At 45.3% G+C, this 22470-nt stretch overlaps 1 protein-coding gene across 1 annotated transcript in view; it reads right to left on the bottom strand.

Annotated features, from left to right (window-relative positions):
* Positions 1-22470, bottom strand: part of LOC126198673 (synaptic vesicular amine transporter) — an 857338-nt gene that overhangs the window by 32739 nt on the left and 802129 nt on the right. The window contains exons 9-12 of the mRNA XM_049935169.1: positions 16978-17152; positions 14925-14976; positions 9470-9653; positions 2432-2565 (exon numbers count right to left, since the gene is read on the bottom strand). Of these exons, the coding sequence (XP_049791126.1) occupies positions 2432-2565; positions 9470-9653; positions 14925-14976; positions 16978-17152 (545 nt within the window). The remainder of the gene's footprint in view (positions 1-2431; positions 2566-9469; positions 9654-14924; positions 14977-16977; positions 17153-22470) is intronic.

Genomic DNA, 22470 nt, shown 5'->3' with positions numbered 1-22470 from the left:
ATACGCAGAGAAGTCTAAAGTAAATTTTGTGAAATCTATGAAGCATGTATCGGAAAAGTTCCTGCACAGAAGTTTTCGGTGCCTGTCATCTGTGTCCTACAGAAAAGACAGCTCTCGGGTATTGAGAGGATCCTGTAGCCACCTTTCATTGGTCCAGTAGCCCATTTTCGCTAGCATCTCTCTTTCTTTTCCTTGTTTCTCTTTCCTCATAACTCTCATAGTGGTGTGATTGAATGAATGTGGTTGTGTGTCACGCTGCTAGACGGTGGCGTAGTCTGCTGCAGAATGTCTGCGATAGTCATACAGATCCAGCAGCAGTTGTACAGAATAGCCAACTCTCGTAGTGGTCAAGTAGGCAAAGAGGTTTGCGCCACTTGTGAGAAATCCACCTGCGTTAGGTTGGTGGCGGAAATGGCATCTTTGGGTTTTCCGGGCCACGCGGAGCGTGGAAGAGGCTGGAGAAGAAAAAGGGAAGCGTCCACAGCTCTGCTCTAGTCGGGGCTGAGTTAGACTGAACGCGTGGCGCGTTGTTGCTTGGCGAGAGGAGAGCTGTTAGCTTTTGGCCTCGCTTTTCAACTCTGAAAGATTGCTTTGCCCTGTCGCAGCAAGGAATTCAAAACTTTGGGAGATTTTTCTTTTAGTAAATTTCTATAGCAGACTTGGATCCGCCGGAAGAGCGCCACACAAAGGTGTCGATAAGAAGTGAGCACTCGCTTCTCTATGAATGTCTGTTTGCCTTCAGCTGTGCCTGTATAAGCTTTCATTTTTCTAAATATTAATAGCTTTGCCTTCTCGTAAATTTTCCTTGCTTTATGTTTCTTTCGTCCGTGGGGAGCCAACCACGTGGTTGAACATTAGAGTTTGTTGGGCTACCGTCATCACTAACTGTCCGATCTCATGTTTGTTTTAAAGAATGTTAACTGTTCATGATTGCGTGATGTGACATTGTTGAAATTTGGCCACGATACCTAGAAATTGCGTCTCCACAAACCACGTGGGCACTCGGGTGTACTGTGAAACGTGTACCGTTTCACGAGTTTTTGCGATCACTTATCAGGCAACAGCAGTTGTATGAATGATTCACACCAATGATTTTAGGTGTAGATTATAATGGTGAATGTATCGATGCTTTTCTTTAATGTTTTAGGAACTAATGTTATCAGGAATTGTGTACATGCCTCACATCCATATCTTACGAATAAATGATTTTATCCACAATTTTCTCTTGTATTCCGAGGTTACGTTTTTGCACCTAAGCCGCTCACCTCATACCTTTCCCGTTAGCACATCCAACGCGTTTCCTTACGCATAGGTCCAGTAATTAGTTTCCCCTTTTATTTTAAAACAAATACCTTAGATTAAGTCTTATTTTCAGGTGTGTTGCTGGGAGCTGATCCTCTGCACAGTGTTCATGCATGTTCTATTTTATTTTCAATGTTTGATTCTCGTGAACAGTGCACGGGCAATACTATTAATTACTTCGCATCCCCAATGAGTGATATCACAACGTATGCATTTTTATGAGTTTTGGTCTGTGATCAAATTAATTTATTTTCCGCTTCGGCCAAACCTTTAATTAGTTGTATGGTTAGAATCGGTGGCAACCCTAATCTTCTCACGTTAATTTCACAATCAATAAGCATTTCCATTCCCAATAATAACGTTATAACCCGTAGAAACAGGTTATATATATATATATATATATATATATATATATATATATATATATATATATATATATATATATATATATAAATGTAAGAGCGACGGCTCCTTGACATTAGTTTCAATGCGGATGTACTAACATCATCCGAACTCCTATAGGTATCAATAAGTTGCGAATACGGAGTTGATGGACGACGGACCCTGCATTGCAGCGTGCGATAAGTTCAGAATTTCAGTCGGACGGAAAGTGTGTCTTGATGGCCGAGACGGTTCAGGGAAACGTTCTAGAGAAGCGGAGCGTACGGGTTCGAGTCTCGGTCCGTCACAAATTTTCAACCCTCGCCGTTGCATTACCGTAATGCCCGTGCTGTAAGATGTTATAAGTTTCCCGCCCATCCTTTCCCTTTCCTTCCTCGTCCTCGTTTTCATATAAAAGTACTGCTGAGACTTCCTCGGACTACAAGAGTTTTGTTGTACTGAGTTGCTGTACCTCTTGAGGCACAGAACATAGGACAGGATATTAGATGCTGTCCTACGATTTCTGACACCAGCATATTACACAGATTCGTCTACTAGCGGTATCACGTATTGACAATGCATTCGCTGTCCGCTGGTACTTCTTCGTCCACCTGTAACAGCACGAACGCGAACCGCCCGCTCCCTAGTCAGAATGAAGATCTGAAGAGTGTAAACACCGCACGACGCGCCTTCTTCCTGTTCAACAGCTGGAGCGGTGGCGACGGTAGGGGACGGGACCATACGTTACCCGCTTCTCCTCCTTGGTGGGTGGGCTCTTCAGCAGGTACATGAGCGGCGCGTACATGAAGTTCAAGATGGCGATGCCGAACAGCATCCACTCGAAGCCGATGCTCTTCACCAGCGATCCACTGAGTGCAGGGCCTGCAACACACCGCGCGCTACATTAGCTTCATTCCTGTCGAGACTGGCAGGCTTTTGTGTGCTGTCCCTCGATCCCTTGACCACTACGTAAACTGGTCTTTCAATAAATTCATAATTTAAAATACACTAGGTGTCAAATGTAATGCAATAGCGATATGCACATATGCAGATAGCGGTAGCATCGCGTACACAATATATAAAGAGGCAGTGCATTGTGGAGCTACTAAAATGTAGATTTTCACGGCCGGAAATGTCATGTCCATTATAATTATCCGGGCTGTTATGCCGTGGTCGGTTGATGAATTCTGTGTCAATTCCCAACGTTTCGTCCCCTTCTGCGGGGGACATCTTCAAGGGGGTCTGTAGCTCGATGGAAGGTCCAACGCACCCACTGGCTCGCTACTGACTGCCGCTAAATTCCGTGTCCGCGCGCTCCTGCGCCGCGGCGTGACGTCACGTGGCAGGTGGCAGTTGGCACTAAATAACGAAAAGTGTGAGGTGATCCACATGAGTTCCAAAAGAAATCCGTTGGAATTCGATTACTCGATAAATAGTACAATTCTCAAGGATGTCAATTCAACTAAGTACCTGGGTGTTAAAATTACGACCAACTTCAGTTGGAAAGACCACATAGATAATATTGTGGGGAAGGTGAGCGAAAGGTTGCGTTTCATTGGCAGGACACTTAGAAGATGCAACAAGTCCACTAAAGAGACAGCTTACACTGCACTCGTTCGTCCTCTGTTAGAATATTGCTGCGCGGTGTGGGATCCTTACCAGGTGGGATTGACGGCGGACATCGAAAGGGTGCAAAAAAGGGCAGCTCGTTTTGTATTATCACGTAATAGGGGAGAGAGTGTGGCAGATATGATACGCGAGTTGGGATGGAAGTCATTAAAGCAAAGACGTTTTTCGTCGCGGCGAGATCTATTTACGAAATTTCTGTCACCAACTTTCTCTTCCGAATGCGAAAATATTTTGTTGAGCCCAACCTACACAGGTAGGAATGATCATCAAAATAAAATAAGTGAAATCAGAGCTCGAACAGAAAGGATTAGGTGTTCGTTTCTCCCGCGCTCTGTTGGGGAGTGGAATGGTAGAGAGATAGTATGATTGTGGTTCGATGAACCCTCTGCCAAGCACTTAAATGTGAATTGCAGAGTAATCATGTAGATGTAGATGTAGATGAAAACGTCAGTGCAATTGGCCGCTGTCCGCTGCCGTCGATCGCCGTTGCCATCACCCAGTGGTGGACAGGTGGTACACATCTTCTTCAACACCGGCATCCATATACCGTTTAATTTCACGCCCTCCTCCTTTCGAATGAAATTATTAAGATGTTTGGCGATTTCTATTGCCTCCCTGTAGAGCCTTTCGTAGTATCCGCTTGCGGCCGCTAGTACTCGCGTCTCCTCGAAACGAATATGGTGGTTACCTGGCTGGAAAGCATGCTCCGCAACAGCTGATCGTTCCGTTTCTCCTCTTCTACAATTGCCCTTGTGCTCTTCCAGACGTTTTGAAACAGTTCTTTTAGTGGTACCCACATAAACATCTCCACATGTGATCCTATACACTCCAGCTTTTTCCAATGGTTTGCGAGCGTCCTTGGCAGGCTTAAGGTATTCCTGTATGTCCCTGGTGGGCTTGTAAATTACGGACAGCGGCCAATCGCACTGGCGTTTTCAAAACACGTGACGTCACGCCTCGGCGCGGGAGCGCGCGCGGACACGGAATTTACCGGCAGTCAGTAGCGAGCCAGTGGGTGTGTTGGACCTTCCATCGAGCTACAGACTCCCTTGAACATGACCCGCAGACGGGGTCGAAACATTGGGAATTGACACAGAATTCATCAACCGACCGCGGCATAACAGCCCGGATAATTATAATGGACATTGGTGGAGCTGTCATTTGTACTCAGATGACTCATGTGAAAAGGTATCCGACATAATTATGGCAGCACGACGGGGATCAACAGATTCTGCATGCGCAATGGTAGTTGGAGACAGACGCATAGAACATTCAGTTCCGGAAAATTGTTAGGGAACTCAGAATTCCGAGATACACGGCGTCAAGTGTGTTCCGAGAATACCACATTTCACGCATTGCCTCTCACAATGGAGTACGCAGTGCCCTACGGCCTTCACTTAACGACCGAGAGCAGAGTCGTTTGCGCAGAGTTGTCAGACAAGCAACACTGCGTGAAATAATCACAGAAATCGATGTGGGACGTACGATGAACGTACGAGGTGTGGCTAGAAAAAAACCGGACTAGTACTGGTGAAACAATAAAACGAATGCAATAGGCTGAAAGTCGCGTGGCCTGTTACGTGACTCTCGCTCCGCCTACTGCTCGAGTTTCATCTGCCTCCTGCACTCAGTCTGCCCGTGGCGTCTGTTTTAAGTAGTTGACGTTTTGTCTGTGCGTCGGAAAATGTTGAGTGTACAGAAAGAACAGCGTGTTAACATCAAATTTTGTTTCAAACTAGGAAAATCTGCAAGTGAAACGTTTGTAATGTTACAACAAGTGTACGGCGATGATTGTTTATCGCGAACACAAGTGTTTGAGTGGTTTAAACGATTTAAAGATGGTCGCGAAGACACCAGTGATGACACTCGCACTGGCAGACCATTGTCAGCAAACATTGTCAGCAAACATTGTCAGCAAACATTGAAAAAATCGGTAAACTTGTTCGACAAGATCGCCGTTTAACAATCTGAGCAGTGTCTGAGTTAACAGGAGTTGACAAGGAAAGTGTTAGGCAGATTCTTCATGAAAGTTTCAACATGAACAAAGTGTGTTCAAAAATGGTTCCAAAGTGTCTCACAATTGAACAGAAGGAACGCCGAAGAATGATTTGTTCTGACATCCTGGAAAACATTGAAAGTGATCCCACCTTCTTACAAAATATTATTACTTGCGATGAATCGTGGTTTTTTGCTTACGATCCCGAAACTAAACGCCAATCGATGCATTGGAAAACTCCTGGTTCTCCACGACAAAAAAAAGCACGAATGTCAAAATCGAAATTCAAGGCAATGATGATTGTTTTTTTTGACATCAAAGGGATTGTGCACATTGATTGGGTACCAGAGGGTCAAACAGTGAATCAGCATTACTACATTAACGTCCTGGCTACCCTACGTGAGCGAGTACGGAGAAAACGGAACGATTTGTGGAGAAAAAAGTCATGGATCCTTCACCAAGACAATGCCCCAGCTCACAGTGCGTTGTCAGTGAAGACGTTTTTGGCAAAACACAACATTCCCATCTTAGATCATCCACCCTACTCACCTGATTTGGCCCCCTGTGACTTTTTTCTTTTCCCTAAAGTCAAGTCAGCTTTGAAAGGAACTAGATTTGAGACTGTTGAAGCAGTAAAAGAAAAAGCGACGGAAGTAATGTATGGACTTACCGAAAATGATCTGCAGCATTGCTATGAACAGTGGAAAATTCATATGGAGTGGTGTAGAGACCGAGGAGGAGAGTACATTGAAGGAGATAACATGAAATTGTAAATAATTGTAAATAAATGTTTTTTCCAGCATCAGTCCGGTTTTTTTCTAGCCGCACCTCGTATGCGTTAGGACAGTGCACCGAAATTTGACGTTAATGGGGTATGGCAGGGGACTACCGACGAGAGTACTTTGCAGGCAGCACGACATCGCTTTCAGCGCCTCTCCTGTCCTCGTGACCATATCGGTTGATCCTTAGACGATTGGAAAACCGTGACCTGTTCAGATGAGTACCGATTTCGGTTGGTAAGAGCTGATGGTAGGATTCGTGTATGGCGCAGACCCTACAAAACCATGGACCCAAGATGTCAATAAAGCACTGTGCAAGATGGTGGTGGCTCCTTAATGATATGGGCTGTGTGTACATGGAACAGGATGGGTTATTGACTATAAATGGTTATATTCGGCTACTTGACCATTCCCAGCTATTCATAGACTTCATATTCCCAAGCAGGATGGAATTTTCATGGATGACAATGCGCCGTGTCAAAGAGCCACAAGTATGGCCGATAGGTATGAAGAATACTCTGGACAATTCGAGCGATTGGTCTGGCCACACGCAGCGCCCGAGATGGATTCCGCCGAACACTTACGAGACATAACACAGAGGTCAGTTCGTGCAAAAAATCCGGCACCAGCAATACTTTCGCCATTATGGGCGGCCATAGAGTCAGCATGGCTCAATATTTCTGCAGCGGAATTCCATCGACTTATTTAGTCCATGTCCCGTCGAGTTGCTTCGCTACGCCGAGCAAAAGGATGTTCGACACGATATTTGGAGTTATCCCAAGACTTTTATCACCTCAGTATACATGGACATTATACATGATTCAAGTAATTTCACAATACCATATATTTGAGAGTACGTCATACTAACGTAATTTGCATATCGGTACTCCCTGGTACTAATAAGAAGTGTAAATTGCGTTTTAACATCTCATCAACAGCGATCATTACAGGCAAAGCACAAGTTCGGAAAGGACAAGGATGAACGCTGAACCGCCTGTGACATTTCAAAGTAATCACTGCATTAATCGATTTAGGGGAGTCACAGAAAACCCACGATGGTGTGAAAAGTAATTGCTAAGAATTTTTTATGTGAAAACTCTCAAAGATTTTTAAATAAAACAAAAGTTAACTCGGGACCTTTGGCTTTCGCGGGCACGTGCTCTACCATCTGAGCTACCCAAGAACGACTCACGCCACGTCCTCACAGCTTTATTTCTGCCAGTACCTCGTCTCCTACGCTCCCTACTTCACGGGAGCTCTCCTGCGAAACTTGCAGAATCAGCACTATTGGAAGAAAGGATATTGCGGAGACACGGCTTAGCCACAACCTGGGAGATGTTTCCAGAATGATATTTTCACTCTGTAGTGGAGTGTGGGCTGATATGAAACTTCCTGACAGATGAAAACTGTGTTCCGGACCGAGACTCGAACTCGGGACCTTTGGCTTTCGCGGGCAAGTGCTTTACCATCTGAGCCACCGAAGCACGACTCACGCCCTGTCCTCATAGCTGTACGTCTGCCAGTACCTCGTCTCCTACCTTCCAAACTTCACAGGAGCTCTCCTGCGAAACTTGCAGAACTAACACTCTTGGAAGAAAGGATATTACCGAGTTCGAGTCTCGGTCCGGCACAGAGTTTTAATCTGTCAGGAAGTTTCATATCAGCGCACACTCCGCTGCAGAGTGAAAATCTCATTCTGAAAACAAAGGTTATTAACATTCTACATCTTTCTTCTTCATGGTTGCATATTTACAGCTCCCTGCCACTAGAGGACTCCGAATTGTAGGGCGTAACATGACACTGTATAACGTAACTACGTCGCCGCGTATAAAACAGCGTACTGTAATCGAGTTTCGAATACGAAGAGTTCGTCCACACATGTAGCACTCTCTCCTACAGCATGACAATGCCCGACACGAGAGCTGCGACATCTGCAACAAATCCGGTGCCTGGTGTTCACCGTCATCCATCATTCTTCATACAGTCCCGGCTTTGCCCCATCTGATTTTCATCTGATTCCAAAACTTAAAGAACACTTTTGAAGACTTCACTTTGATAGTGACGAAGAGGTGCAAATTCCACCAGCCTTGGTCGCCCATGAACGGCTATCAGCATCGGTGCGTGAACCAGGATGCTGCTGTGGATGGCTATCACTGCAACGTTCGCAGAACAGTCGTTGAGGAGACACTGTTCGCAGCCCCTTGATTAATCTGGGCTGCCTATTGCTCAGTAACTGCACGTCTACTCGCCCGTACACTCCTCCGCAGGCGTAGTTCACCCCTGTCACCTACGGGTCACGGTGCACCAATGTTTTCGATAGCAAGAACCATTTTCAAACACAGCCGTTTCGGAAATGTTTCCACCCTTGCCCCGAAAGCCAATGATCAGGCTCTTTTGGACGCCATGTAAATTAACAACGACTACATTGATTTGCCCATCCCCCGGACACGTTTTATATTGCTCTCACTGCTAGTGCTGCCACCTGCCGTCTGTGAGTGGTTATTATACGTTGACGTCGGACATACGGGGTGGTCACATTTATATGACTAAACAACGTAAATAGGAGACAGAAATTACATCACTCATGTATGAATGCATGGTTTCGCGGCGATATGAACTGATAAAATTTTCTCGGGCTTCCAGCCACTTCGGATAGTTAAAATCCCACGAGTTTTCGACGGAGCTCCCCTCAGTCATTCTCAAGTGGCAAGAATGACTGCTGTGTCACCGGGGCCGCGTCGTTATATAGCCGCACTGCTGGCTGTGACGTCACTAGAGGTGCTTACGCCTACGCTGTCCAGAAAAATCAGCCGTGCCAGAACACGCCTTAGAAAATGGGCACCGAATTCTATTCGACGAAACATCTGTCGTTAAGAGGACGAAGGGATTTTGGGACAGCGTCATAAAAGAAACTATTGAAATAAAAACCTCTGCAAAACCCAACAACAAGGACGGTGGTTTGCAGCTCAGCACAGCCTGGGACCCAGCCATCGTGAGGTTAAAACGGGCGCGACGGACACGGGATGAAAACATTACCATATATGGCGAGGAAGAGAGCACTAGTGACGTCATAGCCAGCAGTGCGGCTATATAACGACGCGGCCACGGCTACACAGCAGTCATTCTTACCATTTGACAACGACTGAGGAGAACTCAGTCGAAAGCTCTTTGGATTTTAACTACCTGAAGTGGCTGGAAGCCCGAGAAAATTTTATTACGTCACTTACGTTTCGACTGCTAAGTAACAGTGTACGAAGAGGCAAATACAGGAACCCCTTACTTTAGTATTGGCTAAGAAATGCCTCGTATTTACGCGTTATTAACTTTCGAACCCTATAGGTTAGGAAGTCAACGGTGCCACTCTGCGTCGTGCGCTACTCACCAATAGCGAATCCAAGACAGAAGGCAACGTCCCCGATGGCGTAGACGCTGCCGTAGACGGCGGTGTGGCGGATGTCCACGAGGTAGCCCAGCTCTGGCATCATGGAGCTGTCCACCATGCCGATGGCGAATCCCAGCCCCGCGTTCGGCACGATCAGGTGGTTGATGTTGCGCGCCAGAGGGATCTGAAACCCGACAGCACAAGCAGTTGTCTTGAACTGAAGTCATGTCTAACGACTGATTATACGTTTTGACGATGCCAATATGGCCTTAGCACTTTAGAACAGGGTGTAAAAAAGATCTGAGGATGGTCATTACGGACAGAAACCGGTCATCGTCTAAAGAAGTGAAATTGTGATCAAGGACTGGAATAAAAAACATCTAACGACAGACTTGCAACGAGCCTAAATTTATGTAAGAGGATATTAGAAGAGATGCATGACACAGCCAAGCAATCTAGGAAATTTTATCTCAAAAACCCAAAATTGTCCCTATCCATGTATTATTCTGTCCATAGGACCAATTTCAAATATAGGGGCTTTTGGAGCCACTATATCTACTAGCGCAATGAGAAAACAGCTTAACACAATAATAAAAGAAAAATTTAAATTTACGGAAAAAGAGAGTGTAATGTACCCCTTCATAGATATCCAGTAGTATATCTGGGAACCTATCTCCATAGTAGTAACCTCCTGTTAAGAACAAACCGTCAGGCGCGTTCCTATGAGGCGCTACATCAGATAGTCTCTTACCACATACTGCACGCTGTCTGCTTCGTAGCTCTCCAGCCTGGCTATACAGAGTGTTTCAAAGTAAACTCTAAGAAATAAAAATAAAAAAGGCTCCAGGAAGGAATTATCCGAATGCGACGGAAATAGGTAGATGTGATGTATATGTAGAGACGAACAATGATTACAGTTTCAGAATAATCAGTTTATTCGTCGAAGAGAAAGAGCTTCACAAATTGAGCAAGTCAATAATTCGTTGGTCCACCTCTCGCTCTTAAGTTATTCGGCTTGGCATTGATTGACAGTTACGGGACGTCCTTCTGAGGGATGTCATGCCAAATTATGTCCAGATGGCAGATTATGATGTCAAAATGCCGAGATGGTTGGGGGGGGGCTGCCCAAAATCCTCCAAATGTTCTCAATTGGAGGGAGATCCAGCGCCATTTCCGACCAAGTCCTGTCATTTGTTTCGTGTGAAAGGAGGTAGGCCCAGCAAAATTAAGTTTCTTATTTCGCTTCTAAAATACCTTTCTCCACTTATTTCCTCTCATTCTTTTCTTGTTGAAAACCACTCTGTCAGTTAATTGTGGTACGTAGTATGCTGCACACCCTGCTATTTCTGTGACGTTTCGGCGTCACATGGCCGGGGAATAATAAAGGACCCCTAGCGTTGTCGGGAAGCGTCAGCGAACATGTTGTCTGTAACAACTGTTGTACTCGATGATGTGATCTATCGCCCATAAAGTTCGATGCAATAACTTCGAAACATCCTTTACAAGCAAATACAACAGAAAGTGGCATTAATTAGAATGCTGGTGAACTATCATAAAAGGGAAGGTACACCGTTTTTAAACCACGATATTTATTCGCAATCAGCGGGAATGTCCATGAAAGATTCAAAGTCTCTTGATTACAGTTCACAAAATCAGATAAAATGAAGTTCTCCTGTCACCCAATAAAATTTGCAATACCTTGCGAGCCGACACTAACTGTGATTTATTTACAGGCCTATCCGCTTTTCTTTGCTCATTGTATTACAATCGGCGGACGTTGAACTCCGAACTAGACTGTCTGAGCCAATCATTCATAGTTAGTGTCCAAAACCACGCAGTTCTTGCGCCTTTAATTGATGTTTGTACAACCTCGTATACGTTCCTGAGCGACTGGTTAAAAAAAAATGTGTGAATTACTAAGGGACCAAACCGCTGAGGTCATCGGTCCCTAGACTTACACAGTACTTAAACTAACTTACGCTAAGAACGACACACACACCCATGCTCGAGGGAGGGCTCGAACCTCCGGCGGGAGGGGCAGCGCAATCCGTGACATGGGGCCTCAAACCGCGCGGCTAGTCCGCGCGGCTGCTGCTTATCAGTGCGATCCGTACTTATTCCTATCAACCCGGATATTTTGGACCTTTCAATTAATAAATGAAGTTTCCCTGAGATGGTCATTAATTTCTAAGCTGTTCTTTCTACTTTTTTCTCCTGACTAGTTTGATGCTGCCAGCCACGCATTCCTTTCCTGCGCCAACCTCTTCATCTCAGAGTAGCACTTGCAACCTACGACCTCGGTTATTAATTGGCTGTATTCCAATGTCTCTCTTCCACTACAGTTTTTAAACTTTACAGCTCTCTCTAGTACCGTGAATGTTAGTCCCTAATGTCCTAACACATGACTTATCATCGTGTCTCTTTTCCTTGTCAACGTATTCCCTTCTTAGATTTTGCCAAGAACTTTCTTATTCCATTACACCGTCTATGTCTCAGCATCCTCCAATAGCACCGCATCTCAAACGTTCGATTCTCTTCTTTTTCAGTTTTCCCACAGTCTGTGATTCACTATCATACAATGCTGTGTTCCAAACGTCTATTCTCAGAAATTTCTTCCTCAAATTAAGGCCGTTATTCGGTACTAGTAGACGGATTACAAAGGGTGTAAGACAGGGATGTTGTCTTTCGCTCCTACTGTTCAATCTATACATCGAGGAAACAACGACGGGAATAAAAGGAACGTTCAAGAGTGGGATTAAAATTCATGGTGAAAGGACACCAATAATATGATTCACTGTTGACATTGCTATCCTCAGTAAATTCTAAGAAGAATTACAGAATCGTTTGGATGGAATGAACAGTCTAATGAGTACAGAATATGGATTGAAAGTAAATCGAAGAAAGACGAAAGTGTTGAGGAGTAGCAGAAATGAGAACAGCGAGAAACATAACGTCAGAACTAGTGCTCACGAAATAGATGAATTTAAGGAATTGTGCTACGTAGGTAGCAAACTCACCCATGACGGAGGAGGAAGCAAGGAAGGAGGGCACAAAAAGCAGATTAGCACTGGCAAAAAGGGCATTCTGGCCAAGAGAACTACAGAAGTATCAAACATAGGTTTTAATCTGAGGAAGAAGTTTCTGTGGATGTACGTTTGGAACACAGCATCGTATACTAGTCAGATGTGGACTGTGGCGGAAAAGAAGAGAATCGAAGCATTTGAGATGTGGTGCTATAGGAGAATGTTGGAAATTAGGGAGACTGATAAATTAAGAAATGAGGATGTTCTCCGCAGGGTCGGCGAGGAAAGTAATATATGGAAAAGCACTGACAAGAAATACTAGAGGGAGCTATAGAGAGTAAAAAATGTGGAGGAAGACAGGGTGTGGAATACCCGCAGGAAATAATTGAGGACATAGATGGCAAGTGCTACTCTGAGACGAAGAGCTTGGCACAGGAGAGGAATTCGTTGCGGGCCGCATCAAACTAGTCAGAAAACTGGTGAAAAAAAAACTAATGAAAATTTTGATAAGTTTATAAATAATCTGATTACTGCTTTCTCGTCATTACATTCGTCTTTCTTCGGTTTACAAATAGTGTATAATTTCTTCCATTAGACTTTTCTTTCCCTTCGATAATTCCTTTAATTCCTTACTTTCACTGAGGACAGCAGTGTGAACAGAAAATCGTGTTATTGATATCCTTTCACTCTGCATATTTATCCCAGTTCCGAAACTTTCAGCCGGCCGAAGTGGCCGTGCGGTTAAAGGCGCTGCAGTCTGGAACCGCAAGACCGCTACGGTCGCAGGTTCGAATCCTGCCTCGGGCATGGATGTTTGTGATGTCCTTAGGTTAGTTAGGTTTAACTAGTTCTAAGTTCTAGGGGACTAATGACCTCAGCAGTTGAGTCCCATAGTGCTCAGAGCCATTTGAGCCATTTGAACCAAAACTTTCAGTTATTTGCATAATTGCTTCTTCGATGTATAATTTGGACAGTTATATTGTGGTTTTCAATGAGCTCTGTCGTCGTATGGAAAGTAAATGTAATTCGTACCGCCTACAGAAGCACTTTAGGTGACCACGTCCATTATTTATTTTATTTCTCGTTCAGCTACAGGCAAAGCGTGATACACTTACAAACATCAACATAAAAATTTAAATTAACATTAACAATGATTTACAATAAAATTTTCAGGGTTTCCAGCCACAAAAGTGCTTGGTCACTTATCACATGTATGTCCATCAGATTTCCTCCCTTAAGTCCGTGTACGTCGCACTCAACTATATGCTGCATGGTTTGACTCTCTCCGCACTCACAATTGGGGTCCTGGGAGAAACCCCACTTTTTCAACAAATATCCGCACCGACCAACACCTGTCCGCAGACGATTTAGAGTTACCCACACTCTACGTTGGAGTTGGAAGCCTGGAACTCGTTGAGATGGGTCCTCAATAAGGAAACTGTTATTCACTTTGCTTTCCTGCCATTGCTGTTTCCACAGGTTATCGATATCAATCTGTTGTTTGAGTTCTTTCCAGAAGGGATTTCTTGACATCAATCTGTCAGGGGGAGGAGGTAGGTCCCTGAACTTTTCTTTGTACCTCTGGATTGCTCTTTCACGTCTAATCGAGGGTGGTTCGATATTGGCAAGGACGGGCAGCCAAGGTTTCGGGATGGGTCTTACTGTTCCTGTTATGAGCCTCATTGTCTCGTTAAGTTGCACATCAATATATCTGACATGCCTACTGCGGGCCCACGTCCATTCAATTACAATTACAGTGTTTCCAGACGGAGATAGAATCTTTCAAGATAATACAGTTGTAAATTGCCAAGATTGTTTTGATCAGGATGTCGATGACCTAATACATTTTCTTTGTCTCCCTCATGGATTTATGTGTATCGATTCGCAGGAGGCTGTAATGTTGCCCCATTGCTATATCAAGTAACTGTTCTGACTGTTTTGTACCTAAACGTCTTGGCTTATAAATACTGGCGAAGATGTCGGAAACGTAATTAAACAGCTGGCTGTTTTTGTTTAGCGTAATAATGACTGTGATTCAATTTGGACACAGACGTCTGAAGCATGGATGCTTTCATTTGCGAGAATACCCACTAGCGAGTCGTGCGTATGGCACACCGCTCACCGTGTACGTTACACTGTTGCCAGGTTTTAACTAGATGACTTTCTTTTATTACATCCAATTGATATCGTGTTGTTGGAATAATTACAATTTACTGTGTAATTTATTTTCTTAGCTCTTACAACTATTACAGACGTGCTACAAGTTTGATCGTAGCTACTACGATGTTACATTGAAAGTCGTATGATACTTATCGATGTTCAACGAATATGCTTCTAATAACATGGTGAGCTCAGTTACTACTGCTCAATTAAGAAAGTTAATTACTATAATTACGTATGTTTCTAAAATCACACTGTAGTGGGGTACTTACACACATTAAGCAGATTCCAATTATAATCAGTCCAAGCATCGAGGCTAGCCATCTGAAAACACAACGAATATTCACTTCAGAAGGAGAACAGAAGATATCACATAAATAGATTCGTTATAAGTACTAACTCACCAAAAGGCTACACTTATGAGTCAAGACGCGATTTGGTGACTTGGCTCCATCTTCACAGTTGGACATAGTAGACCTAAGTTCGTTAGCATAGTTCTCATGAACACAGTAGCGTAATACTTTTTTCTGCAGTTCTCTCCCCCTGTGTAGTTTTATGCTCACGGACACCCGATCAGAAGTTCGTCATTATTCAACCGAGTACCAGTCACGAATTGTAACATAAATGCTCCTCATAATTATCTCCGTGCACTGGATCATGTCTCATTATAGTTCCATGTGTCAACATACCGAAATAAATAAGTAATTTTATATTTCTTTCATCTGACTGTACAAAGCCGCAACTGCAGTTTCTGCTAGCAACTTATACTGTATACATGTAATAAAAATTTAATAATTTTCTTTCGGAAATATTAGTTTTACTCTGTCGTTCCGTATTTTAATTTTCACTAACAGTGACTTAAATACGAGGGTAATCCCAAAAGTAAGGTCTCCTATTTTTTAAAAGTACGTAGACCTGTTTATTTCTATAATGGTTTACATCAGTTTACAGCTTGAACATTTAGCTATTTTTGGACATAATCACCATTTCTGTCGATGCATTTTTGTAGACGCTGTGGCAGTTTTTGTATGCCTATGTCATACCAGCTCGCCGCCATGCTGTTCAGAATGTTATGAACCTCAAGCCGGCCGAAGTGGCCGTGCGGTTAAAGGCGCTGCAGTCTGGAACCGCAAGACCGCTACGGTCGCAGGTTCGAATCCTGCCTCGGGCATGGATGTTTGTGATGTCCTTAGGTTAGTTAGGTTTAACTAGTTCTAAGTTCTAGGGGACTAATGACCTCAGCAGTTGAGTCCCATAGTGCTCAGAGCCATTTGAACCATTGTTATGAACCTCTTCTTTCACCTCGTCGTCGGAGCTGAATCGTTGGGACCACAATTAACGCTGACAGGTGCTATGAGACTCTGAAAAAACTCAAACAGGCAATTCAGAACCGGAGAAAGGAATGTTGAGCAAGGGCGTACACGTTCTCCATGACAACGCTCGCCCACTCATCCCTCGGCAGACCGTTGCTCTCTTGCAACAGTTTCAGTGGAACATAATCACCCACCCACCCTATAGTCCTGACTTGGCGCCCAGTGACTATCACCTGTTCCTTAAATTAGAAGAGCATTTGGACGAAAAGCGATTCAGCTCCGACATCGAGGTGAAAGAAGAGGTTCATAACTTCCTGAACAGCATGGCGGCGAGATGGTATGACGTGGGCATACAAAAACTTCCACGGCATCTACGAAAACGCGTCGACAGAAATGGTGATTATGTCGAAAAATAGCTGAATGTTCAAGCTGTAAACTAATGTAAACCATTGTAGAAATAAACAGGTCTACGTACTTATAAAAAAAATAGGATATCTTACTTTTGCGATTATCCTCGTATTATGCAGTTAAGATACTAATTTTGGAAGTTGCGCTATGGAAAAGATACTAAACTGATGTCTCATGTAACGAATAGACAGCATGTTAAAAAGAATGGGTGAAGAAGTTTTTCGAATTCGGTGCTCTAGAAAAAAGGTTAAATGTATTTTTTTTACAAAGTATGAAATGGAAAGTTTGTGTAAACAATAGCGAGGAAAGAAGTGTGAGGGAAACTTTTATAAGGAGACGGAACAGATTAGTGGGACATCTAATAGGAATCCAGGAACATCGCTGGAAAGAGTGGTAGAGGGGACAAATTGTAGGGTCACACAAATACTACATACACGAAAATAGAATTAATTACATGTTGTGTGTAACAGTTACATAGAGATGAGAATATTGTCTAAAGGCAAAAGTAGATGGATGATGAAATCAAACTAGTGGAAAGACTGATTAGCTCTAAGAAACAGAGCAGTGGTAGGTAGTTGAGCGGCCGATGTGGCTGGACACTGACCGTCCCATGCGGTGTCCGAGCGGTCCAAAGAGGTTGGTGCCCACCAAGTAGGAGATAGACGCTGGCAGGAAGGTGACACCCTGCTTCCAGCGGCCGGCCCCCATCGTGTCCATCATCCAGATCGGCAGCGACGGCTCCAGCATTGCGATACCCATGTTGGCGAACGTGATGGCTCCTGTCACAACCAAGTACAGCCTCATCAGGTGCCTGTCACTACAATCTCTGCATTACTACTTGCCAAGAGACGCTCTTTGCAACTAAAGGCATATTTCAAACTTACACTACTGGCCATTAAAATTGCTGCACCACGAAGATGTGCTACAGACGCGAAATTTAACCGACAGGAAGAAGATGCTGTGATATGCAAATGATTAGCTTTTGAGAGCATTCACATAAGGTTGGCGCCGGTGGCGACACCTACAACGTTCTGACATGAGGAAAGTTTCCAACCGATTTCTCATACACAAACAGCAGTTGACCAGCGTTGCCTGGTGAAACGTTGTTATGATACGTCGTGTAAGGAGGACAAATGCGTACCATCACGCTTCCGACTTTATTAAATGTCGGATTGTAGCCTACCGCGATTGCGGTTTATCGTATCGCAACATTGCTGCTCGCGTTGGTCGACATCCAATGACTGTTAGCAGAATATGGAATCGGTGGGTTCAGGAGGGTAATACGGAACGCCGTGCTGGATCCCGACGGCCTCATATCACTAGCAGTCGAGATGACAGGCATCTTATCCGCATGGCTGTAACGGAACGTGCAGCCACGTCTCGATCCCTGAGTCAACAGATGGGGATGTTTGCAAGACAACAACCATCTGCACGAACAGTTCGACGACGTTTGCAGCAGCACGGACTGTCAGCTCGGAGACCATGGCTGCGGTTACCCTTGACGATGTATCACAGACAGGAGCGCCTGCGATGGTCTACTCGACGACGAACCCTGGTTCACGAATGGCAAAACGTTATTTTTTCGGATGAATCCGGGTTCTGTTTAAAGCATCATGATGGTCGCATCCGTGTTTGGCGACATCGCGGTGAACGCAGATTGGAAGCGTGTATTCGTCATCGCCATACTGGCGTATCACCCGGCGTGATGGTATGGGCTGCCATAGGTTACACGTCTCGGTCACCTCTTGTTCGCGTTGACGGCACTTTGAACAGTGGACGTTACATTTCAGATGTGTTACGACCCGTGGCTCTACTCTACATTCGATCCCTGCGAAACCATACATTTCAGCAGGATAATGCACGACCGCATGTTGCAGGTCATGTACGGGCCTTTCTGGATACAGAAAATGTTCGACTGCTGCCCTGGCGAGTACATTGAGTACATTCTCCAGATCTCTCACCAACTGAAAACGTCTGGTCAATGGTGACCGAGGAACTGGCTCGTCCCAATACGCCAGTCACTACTCTTGATGAATTCTGTTATCGTGTTGACGCTGCATGGGCAGCTGTAGCTGTACACGCCATCCAAGCTCTGTTTGACTCAATGCCCAGGCGTATCAAGGGCGTTATTACGGCCAGAAGTGGTTGTTCTGGGTACTGATTTCTCAGGATCTATGCACTCAAATTGCGTGTAAATGTAATCATGTCAGTTCTAGTATAATATATTTGTACAATGAATACCCGTTTATCATCTGCATTTCTTCTTGGTGTAGCAATTTTAATGGCCAGTAGTGTATTTTTACTGCTCACAGTGACATCAGTGATTCGTCTTTACTTTCTGATTTAGAACAGTTATCGTATTCCTCGGTCTTGATGATATTTCTTCATAGTGCACTACTAGGCGAAGCTACACCTTCAGTCCCCTGCATAATCTCGCTGTGAAATTAGTCGTGAATGGACAGCGATGTATGGACAACATGTTAGGACACTGAGAAAAAAATTATGACTTTGGCAGAACGCACTCGCAGCCTGCACGTTCTGAGGTATCAATTCAACTCCGGAACATATAATGGATATTGACTAGTCATAGTCACACTCACACCCACTAGTCACCAATTCTCAAAATTACATTTCCGTTCCCTTCTATTCTCCTAGCAACTGGAAACGCCACATCTTATTAGGGCACAAAAGCTTCCAATAGCGTTCCTTTCAGTTTAAGAATTCTGCACTTCAACTGGGAAAAATGCAACCCTCATAGAAATATTAAGTTGCCCGCCTGCCTGTCTGCCTGTCCGGTTGTTAAGAGCCGTTTTTCTCAGGAACGGGTAGAGGTATCAACTTTAAATTTACATCAAATTCTAAGGTCGACGGTCTCTTGGCGGTGTACGTAACGTAAGCGTATAAGGCAATGCAGTGGAAAGGTATGGTCATTTGTGTCACATATTTTAATACTCTCTACCTCACTCACCAAAACAAATACGTTACTTATCGTTGAATAGGAGGAGATTAGTGCTCAACGTCCTGTCGACAATGAGCTCGGATTATGGAAGGGTGGGGAAGGAAATCCCCCGTGTCCTTTCAAGGGAACCATCCCGGCATTTGAAACTTCCTGACAGATTAAAACTGTGTGCCGGACCGAGACTCGAACTCGGGACCTTTGCCTTTAGCGGGCAAGTGCTCTACCATCTGAGCTACCCAAGCATAACTCACGCCCCGTCCTCACAGCTTTAATTCTGCCAGTACCTCGCCTCCTACCTTCCAAACTTTACATAAGCTCTCCTGCGAACCTTGCACTCCTGAAAGAAAGGATATTGCGGAGACATGGCTTAGCCACAGCCTGAACGATGTTTCCAGAATGAGATTTTCACTCTGCAGCGGAGTGTGCGCTGATATGAAACTTCCTGACTGATTAAAACTGTATGCGGGACCGAGACTCGAACTCGGGACCTTTGCCTTTCGCGGGGCGTGAGTCGTGCTTGGGTAGCTCAGATGGTAGAGCACTTGCCCGCGAAAGGCAAAGGTCCCGATTTCGAGTCTCGTTCCGGCACACAGTTTTAATGTGTCAGGAAGTTTCATATCAGCGCACACTCAGCTGCAAAGTGAAAATCTCACTCTGGATCCCTGCATTTGACTGAAGCGATTTAGGGAAACCAAAGGAAAGCCATATCAGATTGGCCGGACGCCGGTTTGAACCATGGCGCTCCTCCTGAATGCTAGTCCATTGTACTAACCACCGCGCCACCTCGACCTACCGTTGACTTAGAATAATAAAGTTTGGCAAGAAGGAAGGTTTCACAATGCAAGTAAAGAAAATAATCTGAAAATTGTTAATTTATAATCATATCACAAAAAATATTTTTGCCATTTGTTGTCCGTTTGTTTGTATCGCTGCCTGTCAGTTAAGACTACATTTTTTTTTCAGGAACATTTAGAGGTATCAAGTTAAAATGTATGTCACCTACTAAGGTCTACGCTCTCTTGGTGGTGTAAAAATTTGAGCTCTTAAGCCAATGCAATCATAAGGTATGGCCATATATGTCATATATTTGGATATCCCCAAACTTTACTCAGAAAAAAGTATCGGCGAACTATCTGCAGATCGGGCCCGTCACGTAGGCACACGCACATGAGACGCCTGTCTATCGGTAAAGCGCTTGTCTGGAAATCGAGAGGTCACGTGATCGAATCACAGTCGTAGCACAGGTATTTTCAGCCTGTGTTCAATCCAGCCTTCACTTCTCAACGATTTGCGGTATCGACAGGAACAACACGCAGTTCGGTTCAAATGGTTCAAGTGGCTCTGAGCACTATGGGACTTAACTTCTGAGGTCATCAGTCTCCTAGAACTTAGAACTACTTAAACCTAACTAACCTAAGGACATCACACACATCCATGCCCGAGGCAGGATTCGAACCTGCGACCGTAGCGGTCGCGCGGCTCCAGACTGTAGCGCCTAGAACCGCTCGGCCACTCCGGCCGGCAAGACGCAGTTCGGATACAATGTTAAACCATAGGTCCCCTTTCCCCGATTGGAAAACTGGGGTAGGTTAGGGTCACGGAAGTCAATTATTATTATTGTTGTTATCTATATACACTCCTGGAAATTGAAATAAGAACACCGTGAATTCATTGTCCCAGGAAGGGGAAACTTTATTGACGCATTCCTGGGATCAGATACATCACATGATCACACTGACAGAACCACAGGCACATAGACACAGGCAACAGAGCATGCACAATGGCGGCACTAGTACAGTGTATATCCACCTTTCGCAGCAATGCAGGCTGCTATTCTCCCATGGAGACGATCGTAGAGATGCTGGATGTAGTCCTGTGGAACGGCTTGCCATGCCATTTCCACCTGGCGCCTCAGTTGGACCAGCGTTCGTGCTGGACGTGCAGACCGCGTGAGACGACGCTTCATCCAGTCCCAAACATGCTCAATGGGGGACAGATCCGGAGATCTTGCTGGCCAGGGTAGTTGACTTACACCTTCTAGAGCACGTTGGGTGGCACGGGATACATGCGGACGTGCATTGTCCTGTTGGAACAGCAAGTTCCCTTGCCGGTCTAGGAATGGTAGAACGATGGGTTCGATGACGGTTTGGATGTACCGTGCACTATTCAGTGTCCCCTCGACGATCACCAGTGGTGTACGGCCAGTGTAGGAGATCGCTCCCCACACCATGGTGCCGGGTGTTGGCCCTGTGTGCCTCGGTCGTATGCAGTCCTGATTGTGGCGCTCACCTGCACGGCGCCAAACACGCATACGACCATCATTGGCACCAAGGCAGAAGCGACTCTCATCGCTGAAGACGACACGTCTCCATTCGTCCCTCCATTCACGCCTGTCGCGACACCACTGGAGGCGGGCTGCACGATGTTGGGGCGTGAGCGGAAGACGGCCTAACGGTGTGCGGGACCGTAGCCCAGCTTCATGGAGACGGTTGCGAATGGTCCTCGCCGATACCCCAGGAGCAACAGTGTCCCTAATTTGCTGGGAAGTGGCGGTGCGGTCCCCTACGGCACTGCGTAGGATCCTACGGTCTTGGCGTGCATCCGTGCGTCGCTGCGGTCTGGTCCCAGGTCGACGGGCACGTGCACCTTCCACCGACCACTGGCGACAACATCGATGTACTGTGGAGTCCTCACGCCCCACGTGTTGAGCAATTCGGCGGTACGTCCACCCGGCCTCCCGCATGCCCACTATACGCCCTCGCTCAAAGTCCGTCAACTGCGCATACGGTTCACGTCCACGCTGTCGCGGCATGCTACCAGTGTTAAAGACTGCGATGGAGCTCCGTATGCCACGGGAAACTGGCTGACACTGACGGCGGTGGTGCACAAATGCTGCGCAGCTAGCGCCATTCGACGGCCAACACCGCGGTTCCTGGTGTGTCCGCTGTGCCGTGCGTGTGATCATTGCTTGTACAGCCCTCTCGCAGTGTCCGGAGCAAGTATGGTGGGTCTGACACACCGGTGTCAATGTGTTCTGTTTTCCATTTTCAGGAGTGTACATTATTAAGTTTGCAAGAAATCTTCAGATCGCGACTCGCATTCACATTTGTGCAGTTTTTTTTTAATATTTTTTTTCGC

Source organism: Schistocerca nitens, chromosome 1 (assembly GCF_023898315.1).
Source record: "Schistocerca nitens isolate TAMUIC-IGC-003100 chromosome 1, iqSchNite1.1, whole genome shotgun sequence".
Lineage (NCBI taxonomy): Eukaryota > Metazoa > Arthropoda > Insecta > Orthoptera > Acrididae > Schistocerca > Schistocerca nitens.
Note: the sequence above shows the minus strand (reverse complement) of the source record. Positions and strands in the feature narration are given on the sequence as shown.